A 21,012-nucleotide genomic window follows, 5' to 3' on the forward strand; every position below is an offset into this window, starting at 1 on the left:
CTGTGGGCACCCGGATTCAACCTATGGCTAAAACTCCTCCTTCTTTTAATGTTATTTAGAGTAGGTATCATCTGCATTATTGCCACTTCTGTTACTGCGTTATTACATGATCAGCACTTTTAAGGGCAACTTGGCATTACTGTTATGAGTTGGAAGTTCAATAAACCGCTTGTTTGTGTTGATGAACCACTAGTGTCCAATTCACTGTGTTCTATAATTATATTATTCAACTGCAACACCCTTCCTTGACCAGTGTCCAACGGAGTAAAATGGAATAATGTAAATAACCAAAACCAAGTTTTAGTGCTGTATCTCTTGCTCACTAGTAGTGGACACGTGAGTTTGTAATGGCTATTATAAATATTATAGACAAGAGGGCCTAGCATATATGAGTTATTGGGGTGATAGATACCAACTACCAAACAATTAAGCAGGGAGAAAATAATTGGAATTCTTATTGTCTGTTGGTCATTTTCAATGTTGCAATCACCCAAACAGTGCTATGCATGGAGATCTGGAACTAGAGATCTGAAACTGGAGATACCTGGAACTGGAGATCTGGAACTAGAGATCTGAAACTGGAGATCTGGAACTGGAGATCTGTAACTAGAGATCTGAATCTGGATATCTGGAACTGGAAATCTGGAACTAGAGATCTGAAACTGGAGATCTGGAACTGGAGATCTGGAACTAGAGATCTGGAACTAGAAATCTGGAACTAGAGATCTGAAACTGGAGATCTGAAACTGGAGATCTGGAACTGGAGATCTGGAACTGGAGATCTGGAACTGGAGATCTAAAACTGGAGATCTGGAACTAGAGATCTGGAACTAGAGATCTGGAACTAGAGATCTGAAACTGGAGATCTGGAACTAGAGATCTGAAACTGGAGATCTGGAACTGGAGATCTGGAACTGGAGATCTGGAACTGGAGATACCTGGAAGTAGATCTCTATCTGCCAAACATTTTGCTTCTCTGAAACAGCTACAAGCACAGAACGAGGAACTTGTCTAATAAAATCTGCAGTAGAAGGCTTAAAGATTGTGGGCTTGATCTTTGTGAACCATTGTGTAAACCAAAGGCACATTGTTGCTTGGCTGCATCTGTCTGTTGACCTGGTTAGTGGTAGGACCAAGGCATTTGGAAGCTGTCCAGGGTTTAAAGGGAACTTCACTTGACTATTGATGCACCACAAAGCTCTGCCTCAATTTCAGCTTGTTTTATATGACATGATAACCTGATTAAACACTGGTGAGTGAACATCTTGAGAAGTTCATGCAAAGTGGGAATCTACCTTGTATTCTCTTCTATTTTAGGTCATAAAAAAAAAGCTCCTCCTGGCACAAATGACCAGTAACAGTAAGTAACTGTTCCACAGCCCCTGCCTAATTCCTCCTTTTCCTTGTGTTTTTGTCTAGCATTTTAATAAGATACAAAAATGGCTGGTGGACAGGTTTAATCAGTATTTATTGGCTATACTAAAAAGTAAAGTTCTACTAAATTAACTAACTGGACCAGTCTCCTACTAAGGGGGTTATTTATCAAAATCCAAAAATTTTCTGAAAACTACGCCGACAAAATCCGCACAGATTTTTTCCCATTATTTATCACTACATTTTTCGGAAAATTTCATTTTCAGGGAAAAAAATCCCAAAACCGGAACTTTTTTAGATTTGACAACTGAATATCGAGACTTTTTCAGAAACCCAGAGCAAATCAGTATATCTTTGGAACATTTGCCGTTGACTTATACATGAACTCAGCAGGTCTTGGAGTAGGAGTACTTTATTATTCAGACTTTTTACACCCCCTGGGTTTAATAAATCATGAAGAATTTGAGTTTTCTTTCACAAAAAAATGGTGGTTTTGCCCTTTAAAAGTCCAATAAGAAAAAAAATCGGACTTTAATAAATAACCCCCTTAGTGTTTCAGGTGAGCTGGATGGATTGGGGGGGGGGGGTGATTTCCCTCACTGGTGAAGCACATTGTATTGATGAACATGTTACTCCATTCATTTCAAAGGGTAATTGAACCTGTGTAACTGTATGTTATAGTGATGTGATTTAACATGGTTACATCAGACTTGTCCAGTGTTAATAAATAAGCCCCAGTGGTCCATTAGTTATTGGGTTATACTTTATTTTACTCTTATTTCTTTAAAATTTCCCCTAAAACCAGATACATTATTCTTTTGAGCAGGACATCGTCATGATTCATAGGTGTACAAAACGCTACTATACCCATTCAGATGCAATTCAGTGGCAGAGTATCTGGGACCCCTCACTTGGATTCTATGTCATACCCTGTTGTACCCCCAGGACTTGAACCCCTTGTGGAGGTGAGTGGTGCCTATTAATGGGCCCATTAATTTAGTATTAATTAGCACTTTGCCATTTCTCTAGGCCAGGGGCGCCCAACCTTTTTTACCCGTGAGCCACATTCAAATGTGAAAAAATTTGAGCAGCAACACAAAAATGAAAAAAGTCCCAGGGGATGCCAAATAAGGGCTGTGGTTGGCTATTTGAAAGCCCCTATGTTGCCTTGCAGCCTGCAGGAGTCTCTGTTTGCAGAACACCTGGTTTTTAGCCAGAAATTCAAAAAGAAGCACCTGCTTTGATCCCACTGGGAGCAACATCTGAGGGAGGTCTGAGAGCAACATGTTACTCACGAGCCACTGGTTGGGGACCACTGAGGCAAGGTACTTGAATATCCTATTATTATAGCTAATATCAGCAATACGATGTGTTGACTCATTCAAGTCTTCTCTAAAGAAGTTAAACCGGTTCCTGATATGTTGAGCTTGCTTTGGATCTGGAATAGCTAATAATGTAGCTGGGAAAAATATGTAATTTTTCAGTAAAACACTAAATGTTTAGAGTTAATATATGGATATGGATGAGATGGATCTCAGATATATTATATCAAAGGGTGGGTGGAATCTCCTCCTTCAAATGAATGAAATCATGAAACACCAATCAGACAATTAAGCTAATATATAAGTAATTAAGTAATTATAAAGATTACGCGATCTAAAAAAATCCTTAGAGTATAATCATGTCCTTCTGTTTTAGGCGGAAGCAGTAACATTGGAGAGAAAAGGTAGGAATTATTCTGATACTGAAGGCAAACAGAGGAGGGGACTCAAACTCAACTGGAAAGAGCAGGTCAATGGGACATCTAGGATTGGGCATTATAACTCAACTGGAAAGAGGGGTCTTTGGGACATATACTGTAGAATTGGGGACTCTAACTCAACTGGAAAGAGGAGGTCTATGGGATATCTAGGATTGGGGATTGTAACTCATCTGGAAAGAGGAGGTCTATGGGACATATAGGATTGGGGATTGTAACCCATCCTGAAAGAGGAGGTCTATGGGACATATAAGATTGGGGATTGTAACACAACTGGAAAGAGGAGGTCTATGGGACATCTAGGATTGTGGATTGTAACTCAACTGGAAAGAGAGGGTCTATGGGACATCTAGGATTGGGGATTGTAATGGAACTGGAAAGAGGAGGTCTATGGGACATATAGGATTGGGGATTTGACTATGAAGATTTTCTCTAGGATTGGTTATTGTAACTCAACTGGAAAGAGGAGATCTATGGGACATCTATTATTGGGGATTGTAACTCAACTGGAAAGAGGGGGTCTATGGGACATTTAGGATTGGGGATTGTAACAACTGAAAGGGGGGGTTTATGGGACATATATAATTGGAGATTGTAACTCATCAGGAAAAAGGAGGTCTCTGGGACAAGTCCAGTCCACCTTAGAAGCAATGCCAGCAAGACTGAAACTGCAACTTGAGTCATTAAAAAACTAGAGTTACAGGGAGTAAGATGGAAAATAATTACACAAATATATTCCTTTCTAGAAGATAATTACAATCACATACATGTAATATTATTGCATTCGAATTCTGGATGCTCCTTATCCAATTAGATATGTGGGATACACCGATCTCATGTCGTAAGCCAGATAACAAAGACCGAGGGAAAGGGTTCACAAAATCTCTTACAGTTTCGCAAGGATCTCAAAGCTAAAATGAAAACTTTACTCCTGGGAACCTACCTATACATGGTGAGATTTCTACCTTCTACTCAACCTTTTTTGCAGTTACTATTATTGCTCTTAGCAGCTTTTATCTGGATAAAGTTCCCTGCCATCACTGAATTTAATAGTGCTGTAGATAAAAACACTTTCATTCATTCACTAACCCTAGAAAAATGACATGTATTTGCTACTAAAAATATGTGCATGCTAAGTGAGCAACAGGTAAGTGGTTTTGAATTCAAGGTTACTATTGTTATAACATTTATTCATCATATACCATATTTACGGAAATACTGGACGTATTGTATTAACAATCACAGACACTCTCCTGCTGCTCGAAGCTTTGAAGTGGAGATTTGTTTTATGTCATAAAATTGCAGTTTTTTTTAATAATAAAAATTTTTCAAAGCTCAGCCCTAGAGAAATAACAGTATGTCCTAATCTCCTCATCTTATGTGATCCTGAGAGTATCCAAGGGAAAGTATCTGACTCACCCCTTCACATTTATATACCCCAGAGGGTCATAGACCCTATAAATAGGGTCATCTTAGTTTTCCTACTCTTCTTTCCAAGGTAAAGCTAAAAAGAGGGCATGAAATACACAGGGTTATCACTCCTCAGCATTACTAGTAGTATGTAAATATCTTCTATGTTGGATCTGTGAAATAGGCTAGTTTATTCACTGAATGGTATAATTACCAAATTACCAATTACCCCAAAACATTCTGTCTGACTTATCACTAGGGATCTTGACATTTTGAGATAAGATAATGTCTCCCAAATAGCATTGCCAAAACATCATGGAGTAATGTGCACCAATTCCCCATAACAGGTAGTTGGAAGCCCACCTAGAAGCCTACTCACACAGTAAGTGACCTGTGGTTATCAACAAAATTTTTTGTTCCCTCTACAACGAGCTGAAGCTCAAAATAGATTGAGGTGGGTGATTTGACCTATTCTGACCATGCTATCTAACTCTCTGGAGATCTATAGAAATATAAGTGGGGCGGGGTGGTTTCAAAAGACTGACTTTCCAAAGGTTGACAGGTTGACTTCCCTGAGCCTCATTGTACAAATAACCTTCTGATGTTTGGTTACTTTGATCAAAAGCCTTCCTACCTAATTTCCAGAAGCCTATGGAGAGGTGAAATACTCCTGCCACAGACCATATCATGGCCTCCATTCTATCCAAAGTTAACTGGCTACTACATACACAATCCAAGATGGCATCTCCTCTTTTGTTGTACGTTCCCCACAGTAGGACTTTAAACAAAGGAACTCCCTGGATTCCATACTGGGCCTGAGTGGGTGTGTAATGTAGACACCTTCCTCTGCGCCTCCTTATAGTCTACCCAAGATGCATCAGGGAGACTCTCTCCAACAGTAGAGTTTTAATAGACCATCCAAAACTCTTTTTGGACATCAGCGCATCTGTCTAATCTGAAATGATATTCTGCCAATGTCCCTTTCTCGAAACATGAATAAGTATCGGCAGATGCAGAAATGAAAGGGGCCACTGCAGCTCTCCCCACAAATGGACACCTTAACCAAAATAGAAAATGGGGGCTTTGTAATAAGTATGTAACACCCTCTTGGCGACCCCCCCCCTGGTGCCAAGGTTGTACCAGCTTACCAACTCGGGTCCTGAGTTCCCTTTGCAAGGTGAAAGGTACTGGGAAAACTCTTCTCTGGCAGTGCCTCCACCTAATGGGGTCCTGGAATACTCCTGAAGATATTCCCATTAGGAAACAAATCACCCACACACCTTATTATATAACTTTATATAAAACAAGTGTACTATTAAAGGGGAAGTAAAACACATTCACTTCATATAACATGACCCACTCCCATGGGAACCTGTGCAAGTCCAATCCTGACACCTCCTTGCCAGGCAAAGTCCCGCACTACTCCTTTTGGCAGCCCAAGAGTTCCATCCCTTGTCCCCAAAAGAGTACACTTGGTCCCAGGTAGCGCTACAGCCCAAAATACCTTTCCCTCCGTTAGGTACTGGCTCCCTCGTGTCAGGCATCAACAACAGCCTGTGTCATAAACAGAAACCATCCTGGATCCTCTCTTTTTCTACCCTCCCCATGGCACACCTTACCCTGGGGATTCACACAGATGGGTAGGCTCATCCAGAGCTGGAGCAGCATCCACAGCGATGAATCCATTCCATGAAACACATGCAGCTTGTTTGATCCTCCATTCATAGCTCCCAGCACTGTCTATAGCGCGAGCACAAAACGACATCCATGCTGAACTGCATCTCTCACCCATCTCCAAAAGGTGAATACAGAAATCCGGCATCCAAACTCCAAACCATCTCAGTTGAGTTATCCAGGCACTGGAGGATCCTGCCCAGCCTTTGGCAGACCTATCATACTCCATTAAAGTCCTACATGTTGCCAGTGTTGTCACTCTATCCCAAGTGAAACAAATATCTGCAGCAGTCACTGTAACTTGAACTGTAACCTGAACTGTAATGGCTGACAGAGCACATGGCATCATCTTTTATAGGGTTACACAGCACCACCTTGTGGTTCCTTTTGGGATCAGCCATGTGCACCAATCCAAAGGCTCTGCCCCTGGAAAATTCAGGCAGAAAACCCATATCTCAAGCCATGAGGCTCAGGGGAGGGGCCCTTAACCCTTTAAACTGTGGATTAACTCTACGGGTCCCTATATATATATATATATATATATATATATATATATATATATATATATATATATATATATATATATAGTCTGTGTCAAACGACCACACTCTGAAGACCGGACTTGGTATAATCTTTGTGGGTGCAGGGTCCAAAAAATTCATATAGAGATTTGTACATAAGGAACCGCACACCACTATTTTTCATCAAAATAAGTGTTTTATTCGGTACATAGATCCGACGTTTCGGCCCACATTAGGGCCTTTTTCAAGGATAATGCATGTACATCAAAATGGTGCTTTTATACCACTCCCCCATTTGAATCTGGCGCCAAAAATGGCGTCATTAACCCCAGAAAATTTTATCCCATCACCATAGTCCTTTGAACCTGTGTATTCCACGTTTACCGATTTTCGCCACTAGGTGGCATCAGTGCTCTGTGTAAATTGTCCAAGACGTGTCAAGTTGTCAGGTTTGGGTGCTGATGAATGGAGCCTATATGCTGGATAACCCAGGTGATACACATTTACTGCAGGTTTAACAGCAAAAGCCATGTTATGATAAAGGAGTTTTTAATGGAGATGAATGTAATATCAATAACAGTGTAAACTGAAAGATACAACCTGGGTAAAGGCAAACAAAGTCCAATAAACAGGTGGAAAAGGTCTGGGCAGGCGGCAGGCAAACAAGGTCCAAAGAGAAGGCAAGGTCAAAGGCAGGCAGCGTTCAAGCAGGGTCGAGATAACAGGCCGAAGGTCAAACCAGGGAATCCACAGAGAAAGGAATCAGGAACCAGGTGGGAACAGGAATCAGAAGTCAAGGCAGGGAACACAGGAACCAGGCAGAGGACACAGGAGTCAGGGATCAGAAGTCGCAAGTAAGGGGCTGGATCGGGCTCAGGAGCTCAGATAATCAAGCCAGGATCTTAGGGCAGGAACAGGCTTATAAAGGGTCATTAATTGGGAATGGAAGACACATGTGGATAATGAGGCAGGGGAGAAAGAATATATTTCAAGTCTGTCCAGAGCAGTGTCTAACATGAGGACAGAGATCCTCCAGTGGCTCACCCTGGTAATGCAGAACCTCCCAACAACAGGGACCATCGTTCGATTCCTGGCTGTTCTTGACACAAGTTAGTGCTGTTATCTGGAAAAGTGTATACAAATAACATACATATTATCAATTTAACGACATAGAAAAAAGAAATAATGTGGCTCTATCTTTTTTTAAAACAATGTTACAATAAACTGGCCTTGAATCAATATTCTGTATTTTGTCGTTTTTTTGTGTCGTTTCTAAACTGCTTGGCCACTTGCGTGAAAGTGGGATGTTGTTACAGAAAACAGTTTAGCACCAATTGACCATTTAACCCCCGTGGAGCCACACAATCTAATTCGAATATCCAAAAGGCCTCCCTTCTCAGTAGGGCCTTATTGTAGTCACCTCCTCTTGGTCTCATGGGTATGTGGTCTATGGGCATGCACCTAAAAGAAGAGGGGCTGTGCCTAGCTTCTGCCCAGTGTTTCGCAACCAACTGTTGCGATATATCTTGCTTCTTTTCCTTTTTATCTTTCTCACTTGTAGTGGTGTCTAATGCTGCTCTGATGCTTGATCTGTGCATCCCTATGCGTTCTTTCAGTTGTCTGATAGTTTTTCCGCAATAAATTAGCCCACAAGGGCATTTGATGATATATACCACCATTGACGTGGTGCACGTCATCCTGTGTTTTATTCTATATTTTTTCCCTGTTTGCGGATGGTGAAAGTCATTTCCTATTATCAGGCTGCTACACATGACGCAGCCGCCACAATTGTGGACCCCTGATCTCTGAGTGAGAAAATGTTGTCTTTGTGGTTTAATATATTTCTCTAATGGATCTGATGGGCTCAAATTCTCCCTTAGGTTCCGCCCCCTCCTGTAGCTCAATTTGGGTTTACTGGGTAATTTTTTGTTCAGGCACTCGTCACTTGTTACTATTGGCCAGTGTTTGTTCAGGCATTGGTTCATGTAATTGGACTGTACACCATATTGACTCACGTAGTAAACCTCTTTTGAAACACCACTATCCATGTTTTGCACTTTGCTATTGCTGCTAAGGACAATTTTGCGATCTAGGTTCAACGCCCACTGTTTTGCGTCTATCAGACAACTGAAAGAACGCATATTGCTCTTTGAGGCCACTAAGAGCAACATGTTACTCGCTACCTGGAAGGGACAAAGTGACATCATGTGGTCATTTTTAGTTATTACACTTGAAACTATTTACTACTGTCTAAAGAATTGGTGCCCAATAGATGAATATGGAATATACGATTCTGGCCAAAATTCTTTTTAAAAGGTTGAGTAAAGTGACTGATATGCAACTAATACTTTCCAATCATGTGCTGTTAAACATCGTAGCGTTCATGATACTTTACTCCTTCTCAGGGAGGTGATAGAAAATGCCAGGAAGATCTTTATGTTGTTGGCTTAGATCAAACTGAAGCATTTGATAGAGTTCATTGTGTCTTTCTGTATCTTACATTGAAGCATATCTGATGTATTTATCAATTGGTCTTGTATAAAGAAGCCGTGAGTGTTCCTTTAATTAAAGTTTAGGAGGATCCTGGAGTACATCAGGTCTGTCCCATAAGCCCACGACTATATGTTTATAGTATTGATCCCTAACTGAGAATTCAGGATCATAGCGGGATCCAAGGGAAGGAGGTATGTGTAAGGGACAGTCAGAATGGGTAAAGGCTTGTGCTTATGCAGATAATATTACTGTCTTTCTCCATTCTGATGCAGATAATTCTGTATTACAGTTAAGAAATAGCTGCTTTTTCTCATGTGTCCAACTCGGTGGTGAATAAAGATAAAAGTGAGGCTCTGTGGGTTGGGGAGGAAGGAAAGACCTTTGACATCCCTTATGTGAAACATGAGATTATATATATTCTTGGTATAACCCTTGCTTCTGCTGATAATATGACCCAAAATAACTGGGAAGAGAAGTTAAATATTTGTTCTCAAAAAGTGAGAACATTGAAGAACTGGAAGTGGTCCTACAGCAAAAAGATCCAGACCATGAAGTGTTTCTTGTTGCCTTTGTTTATATATACACCAGCTTTGTGTTTCATTTGCCCAATACTGTGGTTTTTTTAAATTTTTGTAGGATAACTGCCTAAATATCATAAAGAGAAATGTGGTGTATCTCCCTAGGAAAGCTGGGGGGGGGGCTGGGAATACTTCTTAATGATTTAAACAATATTTATGAGTCTCATACAGATTCTTGCAATAATATTGTCTTTTCTGTTGTATTTGATATGTTTTGTAATTGTTTTGCAAGGATATTTAATAAACAATTCCCCTCATTGCCCCATATACCCCTCCCTATAACTCATATGTGTGTTCCTGCTAGAGGGGGCCAGGATGGCCTCAAGCCCAGGGGAGGGTGCAGCTGTAGCCCTTTGAAAAAGGGCTACAGGTGAGCCCGAAACATCATGTTGTTGTAGATCTTTAAGCCATGTGCAAATAAAGGCTTTTTAGATTATTATCCTGATTGGAGCTGTGTCATATATTGGAATACTTGGTGAAGTCGGTTGGACAGTGGGCCACTGGACACGTGCACCGCCAGAATCACAAAGAGGCTAATAAGTGGGTGAGTGCTGACTGAACAAACCTATTAGTATCTTCAGGCAGAAATTGCTACTGGAACTATAGAATAATGTAAGTTAAGCAGAGAAAGAAAACCCAGTGCCAGATGAACTAGTTGGATGCTGAGCTCCTCTCTCTAAAAAGAGAAATCTGTAGCGACTAAAAGACATGGGAAGTGCAACGTGAGGAGAAAAAGCTCAACCAGAAGTTTAATGTAAATGTCAATAAAGATTCTGCTGAGCAAAAAAGTACCTTCAGTGAGTTCTGATGAATGTATCCCAGAATGCTCAGCTGGTCCCAGTAAATCAAACATGTCTGCTGCTGAATCTAAACGGCTGAACTTGAGATCCAGAAGCATCACTTGTGTTATGGAAAGTTTCATTAAAAGCAAGAAAACTGCCAAAATGCCTGAGAGAGAACTTTGTAGCCTTGTAGCCAATCAGGAGTCATTTGTCATATGAGTTGTGTCTGCACCAAACACTGCTGGGGGGAGTAGTGAGTGTACAGTCCCTGCAAAACCTGGAACTGGCAGTCAGCATGCTGGAATGGAAGGTGCTAAGAATGCAAAACCTGGAACTGGCAGTCAGCATGCTGGAATGGAAGGTGCTGAGTGTAAAACCTGGAACTGGCAGTCAGCATGCTGGAATGGAAGGCGCTGAGTGCAAAACCTGGAACTGGCAGTCAGCATGCTGGAATAGAAGGTGCTAAGAATGCAAAACCTGGAACTGGCAGTCAGCATGCTGGAATGGAAAGTGCTGAGTGCAAAACCTGGAACTGGCAGTTTGAAAACTGGAATAGGAAGCACTTAGTCTGAAGCACTTGCAAAACATGGAAATGGCAGGACTGGAATGGGAAACATGGCTAAAGCAGCAGCAGCAGTAAAACATGGAGCTGAAAGTTTACAAACTGGAAGGGGTAATGCTGACAATGCAACAATCCTGGAAGTGATACCCACAAGCTGTAGTGAGAAATAAAACTTCTATAGAGAGTCTGGTAACAATAAAACAATCAATTATAACAGAATTTGGTCTGAATCCTAATTGTGGGCATATATCAAAATAATGGCCATACGCCTGGAAATGTGACCATGATCCTTCTTCTTCATGATAAACATGTTTGTACTGTCTCTGGGATGATTTCCTTATCTGTTGCCTTAGCATTTCCCAAACAATATTTATAAAGCTCTAAATGAGAAACAAGTTCATCCATTTATACACTTAGCTGCAGCTTATACCAGTGGAGTAACTACTTGCCAGCAGGCCCCCCTGTCAGGCCCTCCCCCCTATGAATCGCTTGCGCTGTAGAATCTCCCCCTGCCTAGCCACCCGTGATAACCATTATCATGGCTCCGGCGGGCCACAAAGCAGTGCGGGCCTGGGTGCAATCGCACCCCCTGCACCCCTGGTAGTTATGCCACTGCCTTATACCTTGTAACTAAGGAGCCATATTGGATAAACGTGATCACACTCACATTCATACATGGGCCGCCATGTCATATTTGTATCACAGCATCTGTTAGTAAATCAGCCCCAGTGTATTTATTAAAGTCAATGTGCTAGAGGCAATGTCCATAATAAGATCTGCTAATAAATCCATCCATCATACAGGTACATTCATTAAAAAGACGCAGAAGACGCAAATAACTGAACAAATTGCAATGTTGCTAGAAATAGAACAATGTTATACAAAACTTTTAAACAGATACAAAAAAGCAATAACATAAATTAAATAAATTGGGCATTGTAGAACATACTAAAAATTAACTTAAAGAAACAAATTTTGAACAGAATTTTTATTGGTTCTCTCTTTTCTGTGCTTTTCCTTTCTTCCCTTTATTTCTCTTTGTGTTCCTATCGGGAATTCCATGGAAAGGGAGACTCGTCTAGAACAAAACTGGTTTCCTTCCCAGAATTCACGCTGTTTTGCATATTAATGAGACTGTGCTTCATTTAAAGTGATGCCATCTTGTGGTGCCAAGTCATATTGCAGTCATTTTACTGATTTAATTGTTCTTCATATTCTATGTCATCTGTCTGTCATCTGTCTGTCTGTCCCTCCACCTATCAGTCCATTTGTCCATCTATCTGTCTGTCCGTCCGTCCGTCTATTTGTCTGTCTGTCCTTCTGTCCGTCAGTCTGTCTGTCTGTCTGTCTGTCTGTATGTCTGTCTGTCTGTCTATCTATCTATCTATCATCCATCTATCTACCCATCCGTCTATCTATCTACTTACTATTTATCACAGTGGATATACAGTAAGTCCCATATGGGTGAAATACAAGGTTGAATCTTTATCATACTGGTCATGAACATAGAATGTGAGCTCTTGGAAATACAAAATTACCCTCCAAGTGTAAGGAAACTAGCATTTCACATACTTACCTCAGCTAAGATACTTATATCAAGACAATGGAAATCGACAGAAATTCCAACATCGGAGGAACTGATAAACCTTACAGATTCAAATTTAAGGTACGAGAAAATGGCAATTAGTATCTTTTATCAGTATCTTTTAATAGAGACCTACATTGTTTGGGGGGTATAGTTTTCCTTTAACAAAACCCACACAATAAAAAAGATAGATTCCATGTATCAAAAATGGGAAAAGTGGAAAAAGCAAGATTAAAAAATGCAGATAACATAATTGGAGGATAAGCTGGAAGATGGTAAAATAAAAAAATAAATAAATAAAAAAATCCCAACAGAACGGCAATAAACAGGAGCCAAGCAGGGCCCAAATACCCCCTCTTTTTCTTGAACTCTTATCTAACTCTTTCGTTTTCTCTTTTTCTCTCTTCTCTTGCTTTTTCTTTTGTGTTGTTTTCTTAATAATGTCCCTGATATGGAGAAAGTGGAAGATGGGAGGTATGGGAAATAGAATTTATTTATATATATACTCAAATGCAATTAAAATATAGGGGAATGGTACACACCCTTCATGTTATCACTGACGCTGCCCCTTCACGGTACACAGGTCCCCAAGAAATAAAGTAACACACAGGGGTCCGTTTACTAAAGTGCGTTAAAAATATTCGCACAATATATAGACAGAATTTTCGCCAAATATGTTATCGCCAGTTTACTAACCTGCGGTAAATATAAATTTGCGAATTTTCTTGCGCAAGAATAATTGTTCGCCAGTTATCGCATTTGCTGAAAATAACGCTACGTACACATTAACGCATGGTTTACTAAACAGCGAAATGTGCTAAAGACAAAATTAACGCCAGAATATTCGCAAACTTTTACCGCCACATATGAAGTGGCGTAAAAGTATTTTTTCCGCCAGAAAATTCTCAAGGGGCAGGAAATATCCCATAATAATGTTTTTTTTTTACCCATCATTCTTTGCTGACAGGAGAGAGATCTGTAGCTATTGCTGACAGGATGTTTTGGCTTCTGCTTCTATCTGGTGCAACAGCAGCAGTTTCAGCTCAGAGTCGTATTATTGGCAGTGGCATCACAGTCCAAGGATTCGTCAGCCTCTACGCTTTTTGGTTTCATTGGGATTGGCTACATTAAACTGTGCATTTCTATGAAGCAAAGAGATTGACTGGTATCATTTCCTATGATTCTATTGGCAGAAGGGTTTATATGATGCATAAATGTTTGATTGGTGTTACTCTGGTGATGTTGTTGGATGGTATAATCATCAGTCAATAAAGTTTATAAGTTTTGAAGATGCATTTCTGGCCATAAATGTCACAGTAAAAATTGCCATAATAACCGCCATAAAACAAGACTATTTTATAGCATAAATATTCGCAAAAACGTAATTTTTCGCCAGAAAATTCGCAACTCGCTAAAATTACCGCTAACGTAAGCTGGTTCCTTAACGTAGTTACCGCAAGTGATCGCAATGACTTCTGAGCGCATCGCTGTTTAGTAAACTTAGTCGCTGCGAATATTCTGGCGTAAAAATATTCTCAGCGATAACATGCGGAAACTTAAAGTCAGATTTACCGCACTTTAGTAAACGGACCCCATAGACCCTACAGGGTTAGAACATGGTCACTCACAGTAATAAAGGCCCGGGTTACTGATAATAATATAAGCACATATTGGGAAGCACTTTATTAGGTTAGATATTGTCCCTTTAAGTAATTTCACAACCGTTTTAAAAGAAAAAGAAGAGAGGGAAAGGAGAAGAAAAAAAGGGGGAAAAAAAAGAGGCACTTCCCCTTCTTTCATGGACAACACAGATAAGCACCCTTTTTTTTTTTTAAGTAAGAAACACTAACACTTACCCTTCACTATAATTGAGACTCACATAATAACACTAAAACCACCCTTAGAAGAGTAAAGGTATATGTCTCCTATGTAAAAGGAACACTAATAACTATTATGGGTATTATATTTTTTTATTTTCCTCCCACCAATGTGTATAAGAATGTGGATATTATGTATTTGATGTGATAAAATCTTTAATAAAAAAAAAAAAAGAATGTAAGCTCTTTGGGGCAAGGATCAATGTCTAGTATCTTTCAGTAATTATTTTTACACAATACATTATATATATATATAAATACCCACATCCTTCCTTGGGATTAGGCACCTGCTTTAGGGACACAATGGAACCCAATGAGAACAACAAACACATTTCTGCCCAAGGACTGAGCATCTAAATCTCCCGCAACCTACAACTGGTATGAGATCTGCCCAGGGCCCAGTGAATGGAGTGGGGAACCCTAAAAAAATCCCATGTGGTCTGGCTCTGCCCTTCTCTGTGATTGCAAAGTACCTTAAATTGTAAGCTCACTGGGGAATGGACAGATGGGAATGTAATAGGGACCTTAGATTGTAAGCTCACTGGGACAGGAACTGATGGGATTGTTACTGACTGTCACCCATTGACTGTCACCCACCAAATCAGACTCACTGACTGTCACCTAATGAATGGGCATCATTGGGTGACTTGTGGCATCAGCGGATGAAATTATATAATTTTGGGTGTTTGGAGGAATAAATGAACCCGGGGGCAGTGGGAATGAGGATTCTGGTGCTGAGTGACACCCAGATCCAATGTTTACAGAAGAGACAACAGGCTGCACCCGATTAGGCCCCTCCCTTCCTTCCTGCTGTACAAATATTCTTCCTTGTGTTGCTCAGATCTCCTGTGAGTTGGTTACAGGCTGGGGCCTCTGATTTCTCTGCACAGTCTGCGAGTGGAACAGGTACGACTGCTTTACATCAGGATCTCAGGAGCAGCTCCAGGCTGGGGGAGGGGCTGAATTATTGATCTGCAGGCTGGATATCATTGGCACATTCTATAAACACATGTACCAACCTCATCAAACTTTCCTGTTAACTTATTGCTTGTCAGTGCCTACCTGTGATACAGACACTGGGCTCTTATTCACAGCAGTGGGAGGAGCCAAACATTTGGGACTTTACTTAGAGAGCTGGTCAACGTCCAGGAGACATTCCCTTTTTCCTTGGGCTGCTCCCTGTATGTCATGTTGGTGCCAATGTTATTATTAGAGGAGAAAGGTTAAAGTGATAGGAAGGGTGGGCACCTAATCCAGTGGTGAGACCTCAGCTGCAGGTGGGTGACGGGTGCCAGTACAATGTGCCAAGATGCTAATAGTCCACTAATCTGCCAACAGTAACAGTTATATCGCTTGTTAATCTTTATATTGCCTTTATATTTCAGGTTTGAAATCTTCCCTGGCAGCCATGTCCCATGGTAAGTGATTTGGTTACAGTACAAGGGGCACCCAACTTATTTTTGAGCGTTGCCAAAGAGTCTCTGGCAGAAGCCCAAAAGCCTAGGGTTTGACTCAGAGCTCAGGGCAACAACTATGACAATAACAAAGCAATATAAACTCACAGATTCAATTTGTTATTGTTCTGATGCCAAGTGCCTGACCCTGCCCCATCCCAGTTATTTCTTTTCCCTCCAGGCACCATTGCTCTTGTCCTTATTCTCCTTCTATCTCTGTCCTTTCTCCTTCTTTGTTCCTTCTGTTGCTCCCGCTCAGCTGAATGTCGTTTCCCAGCTCCTCAAAGTTTCTGACATCAAGCAGAGTTAAATGACACACACAAAGCTCTACTCCACTGGTGCAGAGTTGGGGTCCACTCTGGTGGGTTTAGAGAGGTGGCCTTGGGTTTTTAAAGCACTTTCATTCTCCTTTAAGAAAATGAAGAGAAGCCATCTCAGATGTGGTTGATGAAGGACATTGGCATACTTGTGATTAAAGAGGCAAGTAGATGGTGATTCAAATGGTACTTCTAGGTGTTCTTTTGGCCGAATGGGAAAACGTTCTTGTGTGGGTGTCATAACACCCCATATACCATTGCCTTAAAAACAAGGAGGCCAATCAGAAATGACAATATCCCCTTTAATGTTTTTTTCAGGTGGACAAGACCCTGTCCAACCCATCCAGACTCAACCTCCATGGCAAAGTACTTCTGGGACCTCCCACCAGGGCCACTATTCCATCCCATACCCTGTTGTACCCCCAGGAATTGAATTTCTTCTAATGGTAAGTGGCTCCTCAGATTTTAACTCGTGTTTTTTTTAGGGATAATGTAAAGTTGGGGATGTGAATTCCATTGCTTCTCCAACTAGTGCGTAAAGGGCACCACTTAGTGCTTCTTCCCACACCATCCCACCATTACCTTTCACCTACTCCACCCCTCTGACACTGCTCAATGATTCTCCCACACCTCCACCACCTATTCATCAACTCAGGACTGGTCTGATAAACTATGGGGCCCAATTGGGACCATTTTGGTGGGGTGCCCATCAACAGTCATGGGGTTCCGGTGCCCTACCTTTTTACCTCTCTTTCTTGTCCCATTGGGCCTCAACATTTCATGGTCTCCCAAGTATTATGGGGCAAACAGGGTGAGAGAGGGGTAGGAAATTAGGGCACACAGAGGGCTCAGTGGGGCAATTGGAGCAGCTGGGCTGATTGGGGTCAGTGGCAGGCTGGGCAGTTGTATCCAAACATTTCAACATTTGACAGTTACAAGGGGGTCTAAAAAGATGTGGAAATTTGTGGTCCCATCTACTTACAATGACTGTCCACCATTTCATGACATATTGTGTCCCTAAGCATTCCGTCATACACTGTGGCACCTGCATTTAAGTTCTTATAAATAGTAATGATTGTATTGGCTTCACAGTGCTCTAACAAACCTTTGTATTCTTACACTAAATACACCTTTTAGAAAAAGTCTGCCCAAGCTCCATGTTACTGGCAAGACTGGTTCACCCTGTAAATCACATGTTTATTGGGAGCCGTATGTCATCCACAGTTGGTGTGGCTTACTCATATAGTTAAAAAATCAGGTGGGCTGGTTAGGTGAAAAAGGGGTTAACTATGTTATTTTTTTGGTAACAATCCACAACTGGTTTATTATCCAAGTTGTGGAATAAAGGCACCATCAGTACATTACCCACCAAAACATTTCATTTTCTGAATCATTTTGTGACTTCTGAAATATGTTGGAATTGCACTAAACACCCAAAGTGGTGGAAATATTAGATTGAGAAGAAATTGTTTCCTTAGCTTTCTCTAATCATTAGATATTCAATGTATGAGTGATACTAATTACGGTCAATAAATAACCATCTCACTCTTCCTTATTAGGTGGATAAAGTTTTGTTCTGGAAAAACGGTAAGAAACATGTTGATGTGAATGGGAAACAGAAATCTGTACATCAGAGAATGATAAAGAGAACCATAGGAAACAGGGGTTCAAGGTTGCTGTAATATAAGATACACGGGACTAGGTTAAACAGATTATTATTATTATATTCGGTGGCTTAAGTCATTACTGTTTTCAGCAGTGACCAACAGACTGTCAGTAACAAATCAGCAACCAATGAAGAATAGTTACAGTAATAGAACAGGTGTTCCAACCTTTTTCTAACTGTGCGCCACACTCAAACGTAAAAACTGTTGGAGCGCTACAAAAGCAAGATAAAATTCATTGGCGATGCTGAAATAAGGGCTTTGATAGGCTAATCGGTAGCTCCATGTGGACTTCTAGCCTACAGGAGGTTCTATTGGAGTAAACCCGTGTCTTTTTCAACCGAAAACACAGGAGTTTTAAAACAGGCACTTACTATGGGAGCAAAATCAATGGGAGTAGAGAGTAACATGTTGCTCAAGAGCCACTGGTTGGGGAACACTGAGCTAGAGGGAGAGCTAGGAGAAGGGGAGTTGGATCCTGAGGTTGTTCTGAGAATTATCCAGTCAAGGAACCCCTTAATTTTTTATTGAAGAACCCACTACTTTTGGCTAATGGTCTGGAAGGGACTGCTCAACCATCTTATTCTAAGTTTGAGCTATCAAACACAATACATGGATACATTATTCCATTCCATTCCATAGCTAGCTCACAAAAGGGTGAAAGCCCATGATGATGCACTGATATCAAGGACTGGATCATATGCCAGGGAAACCTGTGGTTTTCAACCCAAAGATTTCTGGGTCAGCTGTGACAGGCAGTTGCCACCGTTTACCTGGTACTCTTACTTATTCCAAGCTGTTTCCAGTCTTCCAGACTCCTGATGGACGAATCCTTTATTCTGTACACAAGGACTGGGAGTGCTGTGGCAACCCTCTGATACTCAAGTTAAAAGATCCCTATGAACGGGAGAGTCTGCGTGCGCATTTATTCTCTGGAAGTGAGTGCTGTAACCCCTACACAAAGGTGAGTTCTTCCCATAGGGTTAAAGCTATTCCTGGTCCCATTTCCCATTGGGGTAGCCAGTGGGGGTCCTGACCGCTGTACAATATCAATATATGTGTGAGATACAGATAATTATCACCAAGGTTTGGAGGTGCGGGAGTATAGAGGGGCTAGTGGAGTTTTGCCTGAGTTTTGGCCAAATATCTCCATCAGCAGGCCCCATATGCAGCCCAATATGCTGCCACCTTGGCATGGAGGGACCGGTCAGGGTTTCATCACTGATACATTGTTCAATTTTATAGAAGCAATAGAGACTCAAGGCTTGGATCATTCTTTTCCAGCTGCAGGTTGCAGCCCCGCCAGGGGACCCCATTGCTTTTGTGACGTACCAAGATTCTAGAAGTGGCCTGAAATTCTCCATCAATGACGAACAGCGGAAGCCCATATTCACATCTCAATTCAAATCTCATTCCTTCCTGATGAAACCCATTGAGGTACAACAAAAATGTTTATAATAATGATGGTTCCCCTTCAATAACAGATATAATCACATTATAATCCTGTCTCCTCCGTATCCATCAGATCTGCAGTGTACAAGGGAATCATCCCGTGGGTAGGATATCAATGACCAAAGGGAAACCCTCAAAAATTCTCATTCAGTTCCCCAAGGACCTGGAGGTTAAAATGAAAGCTGTGATCCTGGCCACCTACCTGTATATGGTAAGTGTTCCATCCCAGCTCATCATAACCTGCTCAGTAATCCTGGGAATTATCTGATGAAATCCTTTATTATAACCAATACTGTTTATCATGTTCCCCATGAATGTCCTGAAGCTAATATGGGTCAGTAGAAAGTCAGTATGCCATAGACACAAATGTAGATGTAGCCTCTGATAAATTTCAGAATATAGATTCATATACGGCCCACTTTCTTATTCATCCATAGTTCTTCTACAGTAGCTTCTGTTAGCCCCACAACAGCAGAAAGCCATAATATATCTCCCCAACTATTGCCCTTTATAACTCCTCTCTCTAAAGCCTCCTGTTGCTCCATATAATCCCTCCCTATAACTCCTCCTAATGCTCTATTTAAACCTACCTATGACTCCTCCTATTGCTCCATATAACACTCCCTATAACTCCTCCTACTGCTGAAAATTACCCTCCTTATAACTACTGCTCCATACAGTATAATCCTCCCTGTAACTCCTCCTATTGCTCAATATAACCCTCCCTATAACTCCTCATACTGCTGAATATAACCCTCCCTATAACTCCTCCTACTTCTCCTTTTTAAATGTTTCTCTGTTTACAGAAATTTCGTGTGAATGAGATTAACAGTCAACAAAACTCTGCTTCTGCTAATGCTGGACGAAGCTGGAGTGGTGGAGGCTTGAGTGTTGGAGCAGGCTGGGCAGGTGGAGGAGGCTGGAGTGGTGGAGGAGGCTGGAGTGGTGGAGGAGGCTGTGGTAGTGGTGGGGCCTGCAGTGGTGGAGCTTGTGGTGGGGGCTGTTGATGAGATGATTGTACAATTGTAGGCTTAAAAAAATGTATCTTATAATAAACTATTTAGGCCAGTGCTGATAAACTTCTGCTAAGGGGGATGGTCCTCATGCATCTCAACATTCTTTCTAAAATTGAGTTCAGTGATGTTATCTTTTTTCCAGTCCTGGAAATCTACAGACATGATGAGTTCTCTATCCCTGCTCATAAAGTCCTACTCTGTAATTCACTGCGATATTTGGTGTAAATCTGGAAGGTCACATTAATGAACTAATCCAATAAATGTCTTTAATTTTGTTGTGTGGTGGGTTTTTAATCCAAATTCTTAGTTTCACTCACACCCAGGTACAGTACTTGATTTTTGCAAAAAGAAGTGTTAAAGCCACCACATGCGACATAAGCTTCCTACACCTCTCCTCCCACTCCCCAAATGCCGCCCCTCTCTGCCAGTCCCTGCACTGGTACCTGTCATATGAAGAACTCACTTCAAGATCCTTGTACTTACTTACAAAACAC

The 21,012-nt window shown here is 41.2% G+C and overlaps 1 protein-coding gene across 1 annotated transcript; it reads left to right on the plus strand.

Annotated features, from left to right (window-relative positions):
- Window positions 1-15,103: 15,103 nt before the first annotated feature.
- Window positions 15,104-20,792, plus strand: LOC108711794 (phospholipid scramblase 1). The gene is made up of 8 exons (XM_018253844.2): window positions 15,104-15,521; window positions 16,001-16,033; window positions 16,705-16,832; window positions 17,946-17,973; window positions 18,857-19,014; window positions 19,335-19,487; window positions 19,576-19,713; window positions 20,309-20,792. Exons 2-8 carry the CDS (start codon window positions 16,024-16,026, stop codon window positions 20,507-20,509), a joined length of 816 nt encoding a protein of 271 aa, XP_018109333.1. The 5' UTR covers window positions 15,104-15,521; window positions 16,001-16,023; the 3' UTR covers window positions 20,510-20,792.
- Window positions 20,793-21,012: the final 220 nt, after the last annotated feature.

This window comes from Xenopus laevis, chromosome 3L (assembly GCF_017654675.1).
Source record: "Xenopus laevis strain J_2021 chromosome 3L, Xenopus_laevis_v10.1, whole genome shotgun sequence".
Classification (NCBI taxonomy): Eukaryota; Metazoa; Chordata; class Amphibia; order Anura; family Pipidae; genus Xenopus; species Xenopus laevis.